Below are 13,989 nucleotides of genomic sequence, written 5' to 3' on the forward strand. Positions count from 1 at the left end.
CAGTTTGTAATCCAACGGACTTTGTGCAGCGTGCCGGAGTGTGCTCGAGCGAGAGGAAGCAGTATTCAACCATCTTTCCTCTGCTGGCAATAACAAGAACAGAGAAGGGTCCAAGTGGGGCTGCACTTCTCAATTTATCCTCCTTTTCTCCTTATTTATACTCGGAGCCGCGAGGTTGCACGTCCCCCGACCGAGACCGAGGAATATAAAGCGTCCACACCCGGGATCGTAGCATTAGTAGATTAGCGATTTGATTTGGTATTTATTTTTTCATGTTTCCAACAGGTTTACCTTCCCCTAATCCCCCACCGCCAGCCCAAGAGCCCAGACCGGCTGCTTCTGATGTTCACAACGACTGTAGCTTAACATCTTCTAAGAAGAGGAAAATTAACAGTTCCGAGAAGGAAGACATTGATTCAATATCTTCGTCTCCTAAAGCCATTTGTAATTCCTCCTCCACAACGTCCAGCTCTTCCAGCTCACAGCAGCAGCAGCAGCACATCCAGAAGAAGTTGAGGTTCGAGGATCCGCTGGATTTGATCGGACTGGATGTGAAGATGGCCGAGGAGTCGTGTAACTCTGCTGAATCGTGTTCAAAGGCGAGAAATGTGTTCCTGCCTGGAGGTGTCGGGCATCATGCTAACGGACTGACCAAGTCTGCGGGATCCGCCACCTTCTCCAACAGCAAACCCGGTGCTGCGAAGAAACTTGTTATCAAGAACTTTAAAGGTAGGTGAAGAGACTGCGGTCCCCCTCGTCTAATTTGAAACATATTGGGCTTTCTCAAAACTTAGCGAGCTGTCTGCCTAAACGGCATTTTGGGCCAAACACACCTGCGATGTCCAGAAAAGATGCCTAGTACCTAAAGCAGTAGTAAACAACATTGAGTTGAGTTGTCTCGGTGGAGATCAGCATTTTAGACTTTCTTATGTAACTTTCTTTTGTTTATGGAGGAACATCACTTGAGTAAACAAAATCAAAACAAAAACACTGTTGATTGAGATTAATTGATGTTCTTAACCGTAAACATCCTTTTCTATTTGTTATAATGTTATATAAAATTTTAATCTTTTATGTGTGTGTTTATGTTTATATATATATATATATGTATGTATGTATGTATGTGTGTGTGTGTATATATATATATATATATATATATATATATATACACATTTTGCTCAAACACAGACACACACACAAAGCCGGAGTGTGCTCGAGCGAGAGGAAGCAGTATTCAACCATCTTTCCTCTGCTGGCAATAACAAGAACAGAGAAGGGTCCAAGTGGGGCTGCACTTCTCAATTTATCCTCCTTTTCTCCTTATTTATACTCGGAGCCGCGAGGTTGCACGTCCCCCGACCGAGACCGAGGAATATAAAGCGTCCACACCCGGGATCGTAGCATTAGTAGATTAGCGATTTGATTTGGTATTTATTTTTTCATGTTTCCAACAGGTTTACCTTCCCCTAATCCCCCACCGCCAGCCCAAGAGCCCAGACCGGCTGCTTCTGATGTTCACAACGACTGTAGCTTAACATCTTCTAAGAAGAGGAAAATTAACAGTTCCGAGAAGGAAGACATTGATTCAATATCTTCGTCTCCTAAAGCCATTTGTAATTCCTCCTCCACAACGTCCAGCTCTTCCAGCTCACAGCAGCAGCAGCAGCACATCCAGAAGAAGTTGAGGTTCGAGGATCCGCTGGATTTGATCGGACTGGATGTGAAGATGGCCGAGGAGTCGTGTAACTCTGCTGAATCGTGTTCAAAGGCGAGAAATGTGTTCCTGCCTGGAGGTGTCGGGCATCATGCTAACGGACTGACCAAGTCTGCGGGATCCGCCACCTTCTCCAACAGCAAACCCGGTGCTGCGAAGAAACTTGTTATCAAGAACTTTAAAGGTAGGTGAAGAGACTGCGGTCCCCCTCGTCTAATTTGAAACATATTGGGCTTTCTCAAAACTTAGCGAGCTGTCTGCCTAAACGGCATTTTGGGCCAAACACACCTGCGATGTCCAGAAAAGATGCCTAGTACCTAAAGCAGTAGTAAACAACATTGAGTTGAGTTGTCTCGGTGGAGATCAGCATTTTAGACTTTCTTATGTAACTTTCTTTTGTTTATGGAGGAACATCACTTGAGTAAACAAAATCAAAACAAAAACACTGTTGATTGAGATTAATTGATGTTCTTAACCGTAAACATCCTTTTCTATTTGTTATAATGTTATATAAAATTTTAATCTTTTATGTGTGTGTTTATGTTTATATATATATATATATGTATGTATGTATGTATGTGTGTGTGTGTATATATATATATATATATATATATATATATATATACATTGTTCTCAAAAACAGTGACACGCAGCAAAACTAAGAATATTAAACACATTTTTAAGGAAGTAATAGTGTAAGTGTACCATAATACTAGCTTCATAAACCCTCAAAGTGCATATTTAGCCTCATGATACTGCAGCTTATCTGTACTGTTTAACTTTTGTCTTAAACTAAAAAATATTTTAATTAGTGATCAACATTACGCCACATGTTGTCATTTGCATTTTTACATTTAGTCTTAGTAGCCATAATCTGTCATAAGTTATTGCACAATGAATCAGTAACTGTCTTATGAAAGTAAATGCTGTGAGCTGTAACAGATGAGAACAGCTTTTTATTTATAAGTACTAATAGATTTTATGTAACTTGTATTTGTTTATGATGATGGCACATCACTTGTATAAACAAAATCAAAACCTGACCTTCATTGAAACACTAACGAGTATTTATGTTTCTTACGCATTCCTTATTTGTTTATACACATCCTTCTTTTTGTTATAATGTTATATCAGAAAAGCCCAAATTACCAGAGAATTACACGAATGAGACCTGGCAGAAGCTGAAGGAGGCAGTAGAGGCCATTCAAAACAGCACTTCAATAAAGTACAATTTAGAGGAGCTCTATCAGGTAGGTTTTATGTATATATTTGTTTTATCATTTAGTAATATTTTACATTGAATCTAATGCTATTTATTCCCCTTTGTCTTCTCAGGCTGTTGAAAATTTGTGCTCCCATAAGATATCTGCCAAGCTCTATAAACAGCTCAGAGTGGTCTGTGAAGACCATATCAAGGCACAGATTGACCAGTTCAGAGAATATCCTTTTCCTTGCCACAAATTTCTATTCTGTTTCTTGCTGTCTTGTTAGGTTGAGAGTAGGGCTGCACGATAAATCGCATGCGATATTTAACGCGCATCTTGTCAGAAAGCCGGTTCTGTAATCAGCTGCTCGTCAGTGAACAAAGGCTCTGTGTAGTTAATGCTGCTCAATGTGAAAGCCCGCAGGTGATGGAGATTTACCGCTGATTACAGAAGCGGCTTTACTGATAAGATGCGCATTAAATATCGCATGCGATTTATCGTGCAGCCCTAGTTGAGAGTTAAAGTAAAGAGCATGCATCAGGGCTCAACATAAAGATTTTTTTTCAGTCTAAAATTTAGTTTTCGTTTCATGAAACGAAACAATGGCCCATCACAAACATGATGCAATTTTTAGAAACATATTTTTGCAGATATTTTGAGGATTCTTTGATGTATAAAAAGTTTAAAAGAACCAATTTTTAATAGAAATTGTAACATGATAAATGTCTTTACTGTCACTTTTGATCAATTTAATGCATCCTTGCTGAATAAAAGTATTAATTTCCTTCAAAAATTCTTACTGAATCCAAGCATTTGCATGGTAGTTTCAGAAATATATTTTTGTTTTTAATTAATCATGTATTTCTTAAAATAAAAGTAGCAAAATTGATTTTAATTTTATATAATAGCTGAACTTTTGACATAAAACTCATTAACGCTTTTGCTAGAAAACTATGGCAGACGGTGCATATGATGAGCTAAATATATGAGGGAACATTTTTCAGAAATGATGAGAAGTTGAGTCACTGGTTATTAATTAGGACTGTCTGCTTACAGACTGCTAATCATAACTGTGATAGGAAACCATTTCTTAACTCTTGCCCTACGGATGCCCTAGACAGTGTTCTGTTCCTCAAGAAAATAGACAAATGTTGGCAAGATCACTGCAGACAAATGGTTTGTCTACTCTAGATCTCTGTCTCTACATGTGTTTTTAATAAGTTAAAAGTTGAACTTTTTATAAAATGTTCCTATATCTAGTTATTTACCTGTTTGAAAAAAATGCTTTTAATACAAAAACATTGTCTTTTCTTCTAGATCATGATTAGGAGTATATTTTTGTTTTTGGATCGCACATATGTTTTACAAAATTCAATGCTGCCATCAATCTGGTATGTCTTCACACTTGACGAAAGATATTGAATTTGTAACTTTGGCACTGTCACCTTTGCTGTCTTTATTAACTACCATTGCTGTGCTGCTCCTTCCACTGGCGGTTAATGATACATTTGTGTTTTGTCTTCAGGGACATGGGCTTGGAGTTGTTTCGTTTCTATATCATCAGCGACCTGAAGGTGCAGAGTAAGACAATCGATGGGATTCTGCTTCTTATTGAGAGAGAGCGGAGTGGAGAGGCTGTAGACCGCAGTCTCCTGAGGAGTCTTCTGAGCATGCTCTCAGATCTGCAGGTTAGCTCACCTGATTTCTCATTTGTACTCAAATCAATGTATCTGGGTTTATGTTGCATTTATGGCATAACCATTTAATAATACTAATAATCATTTTGACTTTCTCAAATTTTTTAACTGCAAAAAAAAAAAGAAATTTACTTGTACTTCTTATTGTTTGCTTTAGTGGCATGTCTGTATAAAGTCAGTAAACCCAGTAACTGGGTGGGTCACATGACACAGACAAGGATACAAAATAAGTATTTTTAACAGTCTGGTTAGTTTGGCATGTATTTTTATATTTGCTAGAAATATTATATTTTTGAGAAAAAAAAATGTGCAAAAGCTCAAACTTTTTTTGCTGAAAAAAAAAGCAAAACATTGAGCAGTTATGAATATTAATATGAATGAATATTAATGCAAATTTTTTAAAGCGAGTATTAATGTAGGTGTTCATAATTCATGTTTCTGTTTTTAAAGTACATGGCCCGTTTATCTCCATGGTAAGGTCTTTACTGTAACAACTTGCTTTTTTAAACTGAGGGATGAGTCAAAGTATTTTCATTACTCCCCAACATTATGCCACATCCTGTCATTTGCATCTTTACACTTAGCCTCAGTAGCAAAAAATGTAATTCTGCATTAATGCATTGATGACAGATGAAAACGATGGCAAATTTTCTACAGATCTTGTGAGGTCTTGATCCCTGATATTATTCAGCCCTTAAATTGTGTGGCCAAACCTGTTAGTTTTAGTATTGTTGTAATCACACCTTTGTTCTTTTTATGACAGATTTATCAGGATTCATTTGAGCAGCGCTTTCTGGAGGAGACAAATCGACTGTATGCTGCAGAGGGCCAGAGACTCATGCAGGAAAGAGAGGTGAGTTTCACATCAGGGGAACAAAGTATTGATTTTTTTATTTATTCTGATGAGCAATAAATTATTGGCATGTCTCATTAAGCGTATGTTAGCTACAGGCTGGTACTTTGATACAGGCTAAATTATTATTTTTTTTCTTTTAATTATGTAATAACCCTTGGTTGTTGTTTCAAAATTATTTACACCCCTACAAAGATATGCTGCTATTTTGTTTTTGTGGAACATAAAATGAAAGAACCTTTTCTATACAATCATATTTCGTAGAAACCAAAGGCTTTGAAGTATTCCAGGTGACTTGTGTTCTAGTGTTCTATGGTCATATGTTTTTGAGAGATGTAGCAGAGGTGAGGATTACTAGTATAAGTCATAAGGACCACTTTTATGGTGCTTTTCTGTTTGGCCTTTAGGAACTGTGATTGTATGAAAAAAAAGATCAAAATGAAGATGTGTTTCACAAAACAAACAAACATAAATTTTTGTGAACTATGCTTTTAATTAGATTTTTCTCTGCCTCATTTAGGATGGTCACATTTCTTTTCTTTATCCCTAACAAATATTTACTTTTCAGGTGCCAGAGTATCTCCATCATGTCAACAAACGTCTGGAAGAGGAGGCAGACAGAGTCATTACATACTTAGACCAGAGCACACAGTAAGTATGCAGAGAATATGACTAACATTTACAATTAGTAGTTATTTCGGTAAAAAAAGATCTGTGAACCTTTGTCTTTTTTATTTGTAGAAAACCCCTCATTGCCACAGTGGAAAAGCAACTGCTTGGAGAACACCTCACTGCAATACTTCAGAAAGGTATCACCTTCATTGAATGAAGATGATTGACATTGTATTTGGTGTTCAAATGGTCAACCATCCTCTAAATTAGAAGTGATTTACATAAGTGCTTGTTTTCTTGTCACACTCTAGGTTTGAATAACCTGCTGGATGAGAACCGTATTCAGGATCTGTCTCTGCTGTTCCAGCTCTTCAGTCGTGTGAGGGGAGGCGTGCAGGTGCTTCTGCAGCACTGGATCGAGTACATCAAGGTGTGCAGGGAACCCATCTAGATGACTGAGAAAACCATCATAACAGTTCTGAATGTGTTTTGTTTGTTGTGTCTCAGGCCTTTGGAAGCACAATTGTCATCAACCCAGAGAAAGACAAGACAATGGTTCAGGAGCTTTTGGATTTCAAGGATAAAGTCGATCACATCATTGATGTATGTTTCATGAGGAATGAGAAGTTTGTTAATGGCATGAAGGAGGCTTTCGAGACCTTTATCAATAAACGGCCAAACAAACCTGCTGAGCTCATAGGTCAGTTGACAATGTTTTCCCACCAACCATTGAGGGTTTTTGTTTGATTGAGAATTTAAAGCTGGTTGGATCAAGACAAACGTTCACTAATTTTGTTTTATTTTCTATAGCAAAATATGTGGATTCAAAGCTCCGTGCTGGGAACAAAGAAGCGACTGATGAGGAACTTGAGAAAATGTTGGACAAGATAATGATCATATTCAGGTTCATTTATGGTAATGCATTTAAACTTTATGCTCTGTTCCAAAGACCCAGAAAGTTTTCAATTATCTGTCTAAGCTTCATAGACTTTCTCATCTCGCTCTCTTAAGGCAAAGATGTTTTTGAGGCCTTCTACAAGAAAGACTTGGCAAAGAGGTTACTGGTGGGAAAGAGTGCCTCTGTAGATGCAGAGAAATCAATGCTGTCAAAACTGAAGCATGGTAAATTACATTTCTCTTTTCATATTTTATTCTTAAAACATACCGTTTTCAGTAACACAGATGTTTCGAAAGGCTGTGAAGTAAAAAATGGTCAATTGTGTTTTTCTTGTAGAATGTGGAGCTGCATTTACCAGTAAGCTGGAAGGGATGTTTAAAGACATGGAGCTGTCAAAAGATATTATGGTGCAGTTCAAACAGGTAATGATAGCTTTTATGTTCATTTTTATTAATTACATTCACTTATTTTGTGTCTAGTAACTAGTTACATCTTACAAATCTCTCTTTTGGAATCTGCACCTCAGCACATGCAATGCCAAAATATTCCTGGGAACATTGAGCTGACGGTGAACATCCTCACTATGGGTTATTGGCCAACATATGTACCCATGGAAGTACATCTGCCTGCAGAGGTCTGTTCTGATATTGAGAAATGGGATCTTGGATTAGATATTCCTTGTTACTTAAACATGGCAGTAATACCCGTAATTCAAATTAATCACATTATAATTAATTTTTAATCTTTTATTAATACCTTTCACTCTCCAGATGGTGAGATTGCAGGAGATTTTCAAAACGTTTTACCTGGGCAAACACAGTGGACGGAAATTACAATGGCAGTCTACGTTAGGACATTGTGTTTTAAAGGCAGAATTCAAAGAGGTAACACACGTTTTATTTCGAAAAGTGCAACTTGGCATGAATACCGGACTATTAGCTGATCATAATATTTATCTACTTAATTTAAAACATTCTTTTCTAAAGGCTTCTCAGAAAAATAACTGGCTATAAGGAACCCCCCCCCTAATGAAGGGGAGGAGTTCTCTCTGGAGGATATTAAACTTGCTACAGGCATTGGTATGGACAATTGTTTCAAGCAAGCGCATTGCAATTTATTCCTGTTGTTAAGAGATACTATTCCATTTAATGTTAAACTTTAAGTCCAAAGTTAAACCAGGGTTTTTGTGGGTCTTAAAAAGTCTTCTGCAAATTAAGGCCTTAAAAAGTCTTAAATCAGAGCAGAAAGTCTTAAATTCAAAGTCATGGCATTAAATATTGCATACATAGCAAAAAAACTCTTTAAATGAAGATACATTTACTTGATGTCAAATGAAATCTCTAAGTACAGTAAAAGTGATTTCCATATTCTAGAGGTTGAAATCTTAGCTATTCAAGCCTTTTTTTTTTGTGCAAAATTTATAAAAAAGTTATGAGGTTAGTTGGAAGTTGTATTTTCAAACTTTGAAGTGTTGCTAATACAACTCAATGTGCTCCCTATACTTTTACATTGAGAACATCGACGTATTGTTTGCTTGAATTTGTTTCTTAATTTTTCTTTATTTGAAAGAACTTAAAAAGTAAAAAGAAATTTACCTTCATCAAACCTGCAGAAACCCTGTAAACCTCACAGCCTTTTACAAACGTCCAAAATGTTTAACAAATTTGACATTTAAAATACACACACACTTACAGAGGACGGTGAGCTGAGGCGGACTCTGCAGTCACTGGCCTGTGGGAAGGCACGTGTCCTTACCAAAACCCCAAAGAGTAAAGACGTGGAGGATGGAGACAAGTTCTCTTGTAATGATGATTTCAAACACAAACTCTTCAGGATTAAAATCAACCAGATCCAGATGAAAGAAACGGTACTGTCTGGCACACCTGTCATTTGATTGTTGTTGTCTGAAAGTTATTGGCCGCTTGGTCTCATGGTTCTTTGCTGTACCTCACAGGTGGAGGAGCAAGCCAGCACTACAGAGAGAGTATTCCAGGACCGTCAGTACCAAATTGATGCTGCCATTGTTCGAATCATGAAGATGAGGAAAACTCTCAGCCATAACCTTCTGGTGTCTGAAGTCTACAACCAACTTAAATTCCCAGTCAAGGTGAGGTCATGGTTGCCAAATTGTTTTGTTTTCACAGTTAATGGAGTAGTTTCACTGGATTGGCTATAAATGGATGTCTTGCAGCTAGACTAAACTGCAAGGGTGCAGCCAAACAAAACTAGAAAACAATCTAGTAATCACAAAGTCATGTACAAAATGTAAATAAGTTTTTTTTTTTGTGCAGTGTGACAGCTTTGTGCATTAAAACGAAAGCATTTTCAATTGCATGTTGCACAATCACATTATCTGTGAACAAGTTTGCAAAAGTATTTTTCTTGTTGCTATTTTTTTTTTTTAAAGAAAGTAATACTTTTATTCAGCAGGGATTCATTAAATTGCTCAAAAGTGACTAATGACATTTATGATGTTACAGAAAAATATTAAGCAGCACAGCTGTTCTCAATATTGATAATGTTTATTGTGCACAATATCAGCATATTAGAATGATTTCTGAAGGATCATGTGACACTGAAGACTGGAGTAATGACTGCTGAAAATTCAGCTTTGCCATCACAGGAATAAATTATATTTTAAAATATATTAAAATAAAAAGTTATTTTAAATTGTAATAACATTTGCCGGTTACTATTTTACTTATTTACTATTTGACTGTATATAGGTTTTAATAATGTACATGTTATGCTGTTATACTATTTTTCATCAAATTGGTGAGCAAAAAGAGCCTTTTAAATATCTTAACAACTGCAAACTTTTGAAAAGTAGAGTTTAAACTGCACTTAAGTTCCTGTGTCCAGCTTGTTGTGGAAGGAGATGCCTACATAAAAAAAATCTGACGGTTTAATGTGAATTACGTTCAGAAAAATTATCATGATCAAAGTCAAGGGATTTGTCTTAAATTCTTCACTGACAATGCATTATTTTTTCCTCTTGTCTCAAGATTGCATATAATATGAGCAATATGAATATTGTTCTCAATGTCACTAAATTTGGAAATTAGTCCAAGACTCGCAGCAGAGAACATATGCCACTGCCACTAAATTTTGTTTCTTCTTTTTGCAGCCTGCTGATCTGAAGAAGAGGATAGAGTCACTTATTGACAGGGACTACATGGAAAGGGATAAGGAGAATCCCAATCAATACAACTATGTGGCTTAGAGAGAGAGAGAATAAGAGGGGTAGATGAGGGATGTTAGAAATGACAGGAGGAGGCTGTTCTCAGTGACGTTGTTTACTTCCCTTAGCACATGGAGCCCCTTGTTCCAGGTTTTGTTCACTGTAACATCTTCACCCAGTGACCAACAACTGAATCAGTTTTCTCTTCATGGATTTGACAGGGTAGGGTATGTTCTATCAGAATGGCGTGTCCAATTAGAAGAAAAGAAAATACAAAATTATTTTGTTAAAATGCTTCTGAGAATTGGACTATCCCAAGCTTAAAAAGAAAAGTTGTTTATTTTCAGACTTGGCTCCATGGCTTTTGTTTGTCTCTGGCATGTTTTTTTTTTTTCGTGGTTTATTCATGCAAATATCACAACATATTGACGTATTACCTGTGCAAAGAAAACCAACACCAGATTGATTGAATTTGACTCTCTTGTTCAGTCAGTGTTGTATTGGGTAGCAGTGTGTGAAAACAGGTTTTCTCTTTGCCAATGTTTGAACAAAGAAAAGAAGATTCAGCTGATTGGTCACAAGCAATTTATGTTCTGTGAATGTGATTTATTGATAAATAGAACAATTGAGGCTGATTGGAAATTTCACAGTTTGTGCCAAGATTAGATAAAACCAAGCACTTGTTTTGTTTGTAGGAATGTTAATGCTGCTAAACACTAACTTGTACATCTTCCTTCTTTTTCCCTCCTTGCTTACACCTTCTCACATTTCCTCCTCTTGTTTATTTTGTATATACATTTTACACACAACTTAGATGTTTGACACTCTCGACTACATTGCAACTGCATTCTTTCTCCCTGGAAACTCTGAACAAGCACAGCAGCACCATTTTATCATTCTAGTGTTTCCAAGTTTATATAACCCTTAAGTTCTGAATTAGGCCCGTATACTGAGAAGCTCCTCTGTGTGGCATCACTGGATCTGTCTGTGGAATTTTGGCAATGGTGTTTTGAGAAATCATACTTAAGTGGACAGTCGTCCAGTGTCTGGAAAAAGTATGCTTGTTTTTATTGCCTCAGAATAAACAACTGTATGTGTTTCCATGATCTTGTCCCTCTAATCAATTTGCAGTATTTCATTGTTTTTGTGAAAAAAACATTGTGCAAAATAGATATTCTAACCAATAACCATATAAAACCTGACGTTGTATTTTATCTGATATAAATATATATATTTTTTTTCTTTATATATATATATATATATATGTGTGCATTACATTTATCATCCCTGTGTCTAAGCACTGACTAATTTAAAGATCTGCCTGCTACTTAAGAGCTCAATACTGCCAGATTAAGAAAGTGAATGAACGCTGTTAGTTAGGCGGTGGATCAAAGAAACAACACTCCTTTAGAAGAGAACTTGTGAAAAATATGCTGACGATATTTATGTAATAATTGTATAGTTAGTACATAAACAACCTCAGCATATATTTCACATTTATACTTCAGTGCATGGTTTTGTGGATTTTAAAAAAAAATTTATTTATTTATTTTTTCCTTCCAAGTGTTGGCTCAGATTCCAATTTAATTAAAGCCATTTCAGGCAAATTCATAGTTTCATGCACATAATAAATTTAGAGTTTTGTGGACTAGTTTGTTTCTAAAACACTTCTTTCAGACTAGTGGGAAGAAAACATCCAAAATACATTTAAGTGTTCATTTTATTATACCTTATAAGTGTCTGTAGATTAAAGGCAGTTTTCTCAAAATGTTTTTTTCCCTCATGCCCTAAACCAGAAATCTCCACATTAGTTTGTTTATATATCATTCATCAAACATTTTATTCCTAAAAATATAATGACCATTTTATTTTCCCTTCTGGCTCTTGACATTGTTTTCTGACGATGGAGTGATATAAAGAGATCCTAAAAATTCATATGTTAGCAGAATTACTTAATCTGGTTTTCAGGTTTCTGATCTAGAAATGTATGCAAATTGGTGCATATTTAATTAGATAACGCATTATTTTTGCATATTTAAACATTTCAGGGGAAAACTAATACAAAACAATTGTCTTAATGTGCTGCGATCAGTTACAATTTTTAGTCACTTTGACTATATTGACTTTATTGACTACTGACTTTATGATTAACGATATCAGTAATAAGTTTTACAGATGTATTGCAAAGTACATTGCATTAGCATAATTTTGTCAGGCATACTGTACGTCCATCCCTTGCCGTAAAATATTTACCATTGTCGTAAATGTCGTAAACCGGAATCACCTGCGGTTGACGTGAAGCGTGGAGTTAGATCATTAAATCTTCTACTGAATGTTTCGTTTTTATTTTTTGGTTCAAAAAAGTTAACAGTTACGAGCTGTAAGATCACACAGATAGGAGGACAAGAGTGACCGATAACGACCTGCAAGGATGTTTAAAAAGTAAGCTTGAGCCGTTGTCAACCTTATAAATAGTAGCTAACACAACTTAGCGTTGTTATAGTAATGCAGTGTTTCATTTAATTAGTAGCTTTGCCTTCTCAGTAGAGATAGAAGAAATGTTGCATGTAAACGCTTACCAGTTATATATGGGATTGTAATTTAATATCTGCCCTTAATTCTGTAACCGAGACATCAACCTGTTTAGCTAACACTGCTAACTTGCTCTGTCACAGCTGACTTTTATGGTTCATTGGAAATTATTCATCTGTTTTCCTATGTTTTTAGTGTTTTTTGCTCATATTTTTTGCTAAGATACTTCTAATATTTTTAACTTGAACAGATAAACAAACTGCAAAAAAGACCTCGATTGCAAAAGATGTTTACATTAAACATTGAAGGACAGACACTTGGTAAAACAATTGGTGGTAATTGTTATACCAGACCTTTATACTAGAACAGTTTCTTTATTTTGCCATACTTTGCCATAAAAAACAAAACAAAAAAACGAGACCTGATCCTGTGTCATCTTCAGGTATTAGACATTAAATATGCTAATTCCTTTCTTTCTCTTTGTCTTCATAGATTTGATGAAAAGGAAAATGTTTCTAACTGTATTCAACTGAAGACGTCTGTTATTAAGGGTATAAAGAATCAGCTGTTAGATCAGTTTCCCAACATCGATGATTGGCTCAACCAGATAATGCCCAAAAAGGACCCTGTCAAAATTGTGAGATGGTGAGAGATACACAAGAGTACACAATATGGAAAGTCAGTGCTTATTAATTCGAAGTACTAAAAGAGTAACTCATTTTACATCAGAGGTGTGATATTTTGTCTACGTTTCCAGTCATGAGCATATTGAAATTCTTACGGTAAATGGAGAGCTGCTCTTCTTCAGACAGAGAGAGGGACCCTTCTATCCCACCCTCAGACTTCTACACAAATGTAAGATGGCTTTCATTTTCATCAGTAAGATGCTTTTCCTGCAGAAAATATTGCCTCGGGTTCCAGAAAATTGCTTATATTACCCAAGTTACACTTACTGTTCATTTGGTTAGACTAATGCTTGGTACTCGCATGTCTGTTCTCCAGATCCCTTCATTCTGCCACACCAACAAGTAGATAAAGGAGCCATCAAATTTGTTCTGAGTGGAGCCAATATCATGTGCCCAGGCCTCACATCACCAGGAGCCAAACTCTACCCTGCTGAAACAGACACAGTAGTTGTATCTTTCCAGCTGTTGTATTATATCTAGTAATATTTTCTTCTATGACAAATGAATCGTAATGTTTTAATGTAAGGGATTAGTTCACATCTTTTGTCAATTCCAAAAAAAAAGCAAAAAACACCATACGACTATTGAGATAAAAAAAAAAAAAATATATA

At 36.0% G+C, this 13,989-nt stretch overlaps 2 protein-coding genes across 2 annotated transcripts in view; both read left to right on the forward strand.

The window, feature by feature from the left end:
* The first annotated feature begins 1,228 nt into the window (after nt 1-1,228).
* Nucleotides 1,229-11,261, forward strand: LOC107744545 (cullin-4B-like). Its single transcript, XM_016558254.1, has 20 exons — nt 1,229-1,898; nt 2,849-2,964; nt 3,050-3,153; nt 4,026-4,095; nt 4,237-4,310; nt 4,445-4,607; nt 5,380-5,469; nt 6,038-6,120; nt 6,211-6,278; nt 6,393-6,511; nt 6,589-6,781; nt 6,892-6,996; nt 7,093-7,203; nt 7,316-7,401; nt 7,506-7,613; nt 7,750-7,903; nt 8,005-8,058; nt 8,674-8,846; nt 8,934-9,086; nt 10,107-11,261. Exons 1-20 carry the CDS (start codon nt 1,442-1,444, stop codon nt 10,200-10,202), a joined length of 2,577 nt encoding a protein of 858 aa, XP_016413740.1. The 5' UTR covers nt 1,229-1,441; the 3' UTR covers nt 10,203-11,261.
* A 1,156-nt stretch (nt 11,262-12,417) lies between these two features.
* Nucleotides 12,418-13,989, forward strand: part of LOC107744579 (malignant T-cell-amplified sequence 1) — a 4,530-nt gene continuing 2,958 nt past the window's right edge. Inside the window, exons 1-4 of the mRNA XM_016558297.1 lie at nt 12,418-12,602; nt 13,185-13,337; nt 13,450-13,547; nt 13,695-13,828. Coding sequence (XP_016413783.1) covers nt 12,592-12,602; nt 13,185-13,337; nt 13,450-13,547; nt 13,695-13,828 — 396 coding nt within the window. The 5' untranslated portion in view covers nt 12,418-12,591. The remainder of the gene's footprint in view (nt 12,603-13,184; nt 13,338-13,449; nt 13,548-13,694; nt 13,829-13,989) is intronic.

The sequence above is a fragment of the Sinocyclocheilus rhinocerous genome, unplaced genomic scaffold (genome assembly GCF_001515625.1).
Source record: "Sinocyclocheilus rhinocerous isolate Xijiao unplaced genomic scaffold, SAMN03320098_v1.1 scaffold557, whole genome shotgun sequence".
Classification (NCBI taxonomy): domain Eukaryota; kingdom Metazoa; phylum Chordata; class Actinopteri; order Cypriniformes; family Cyprinidae; genus Sinocyclocheilus; species Sinocyclocheilus rhinocerous.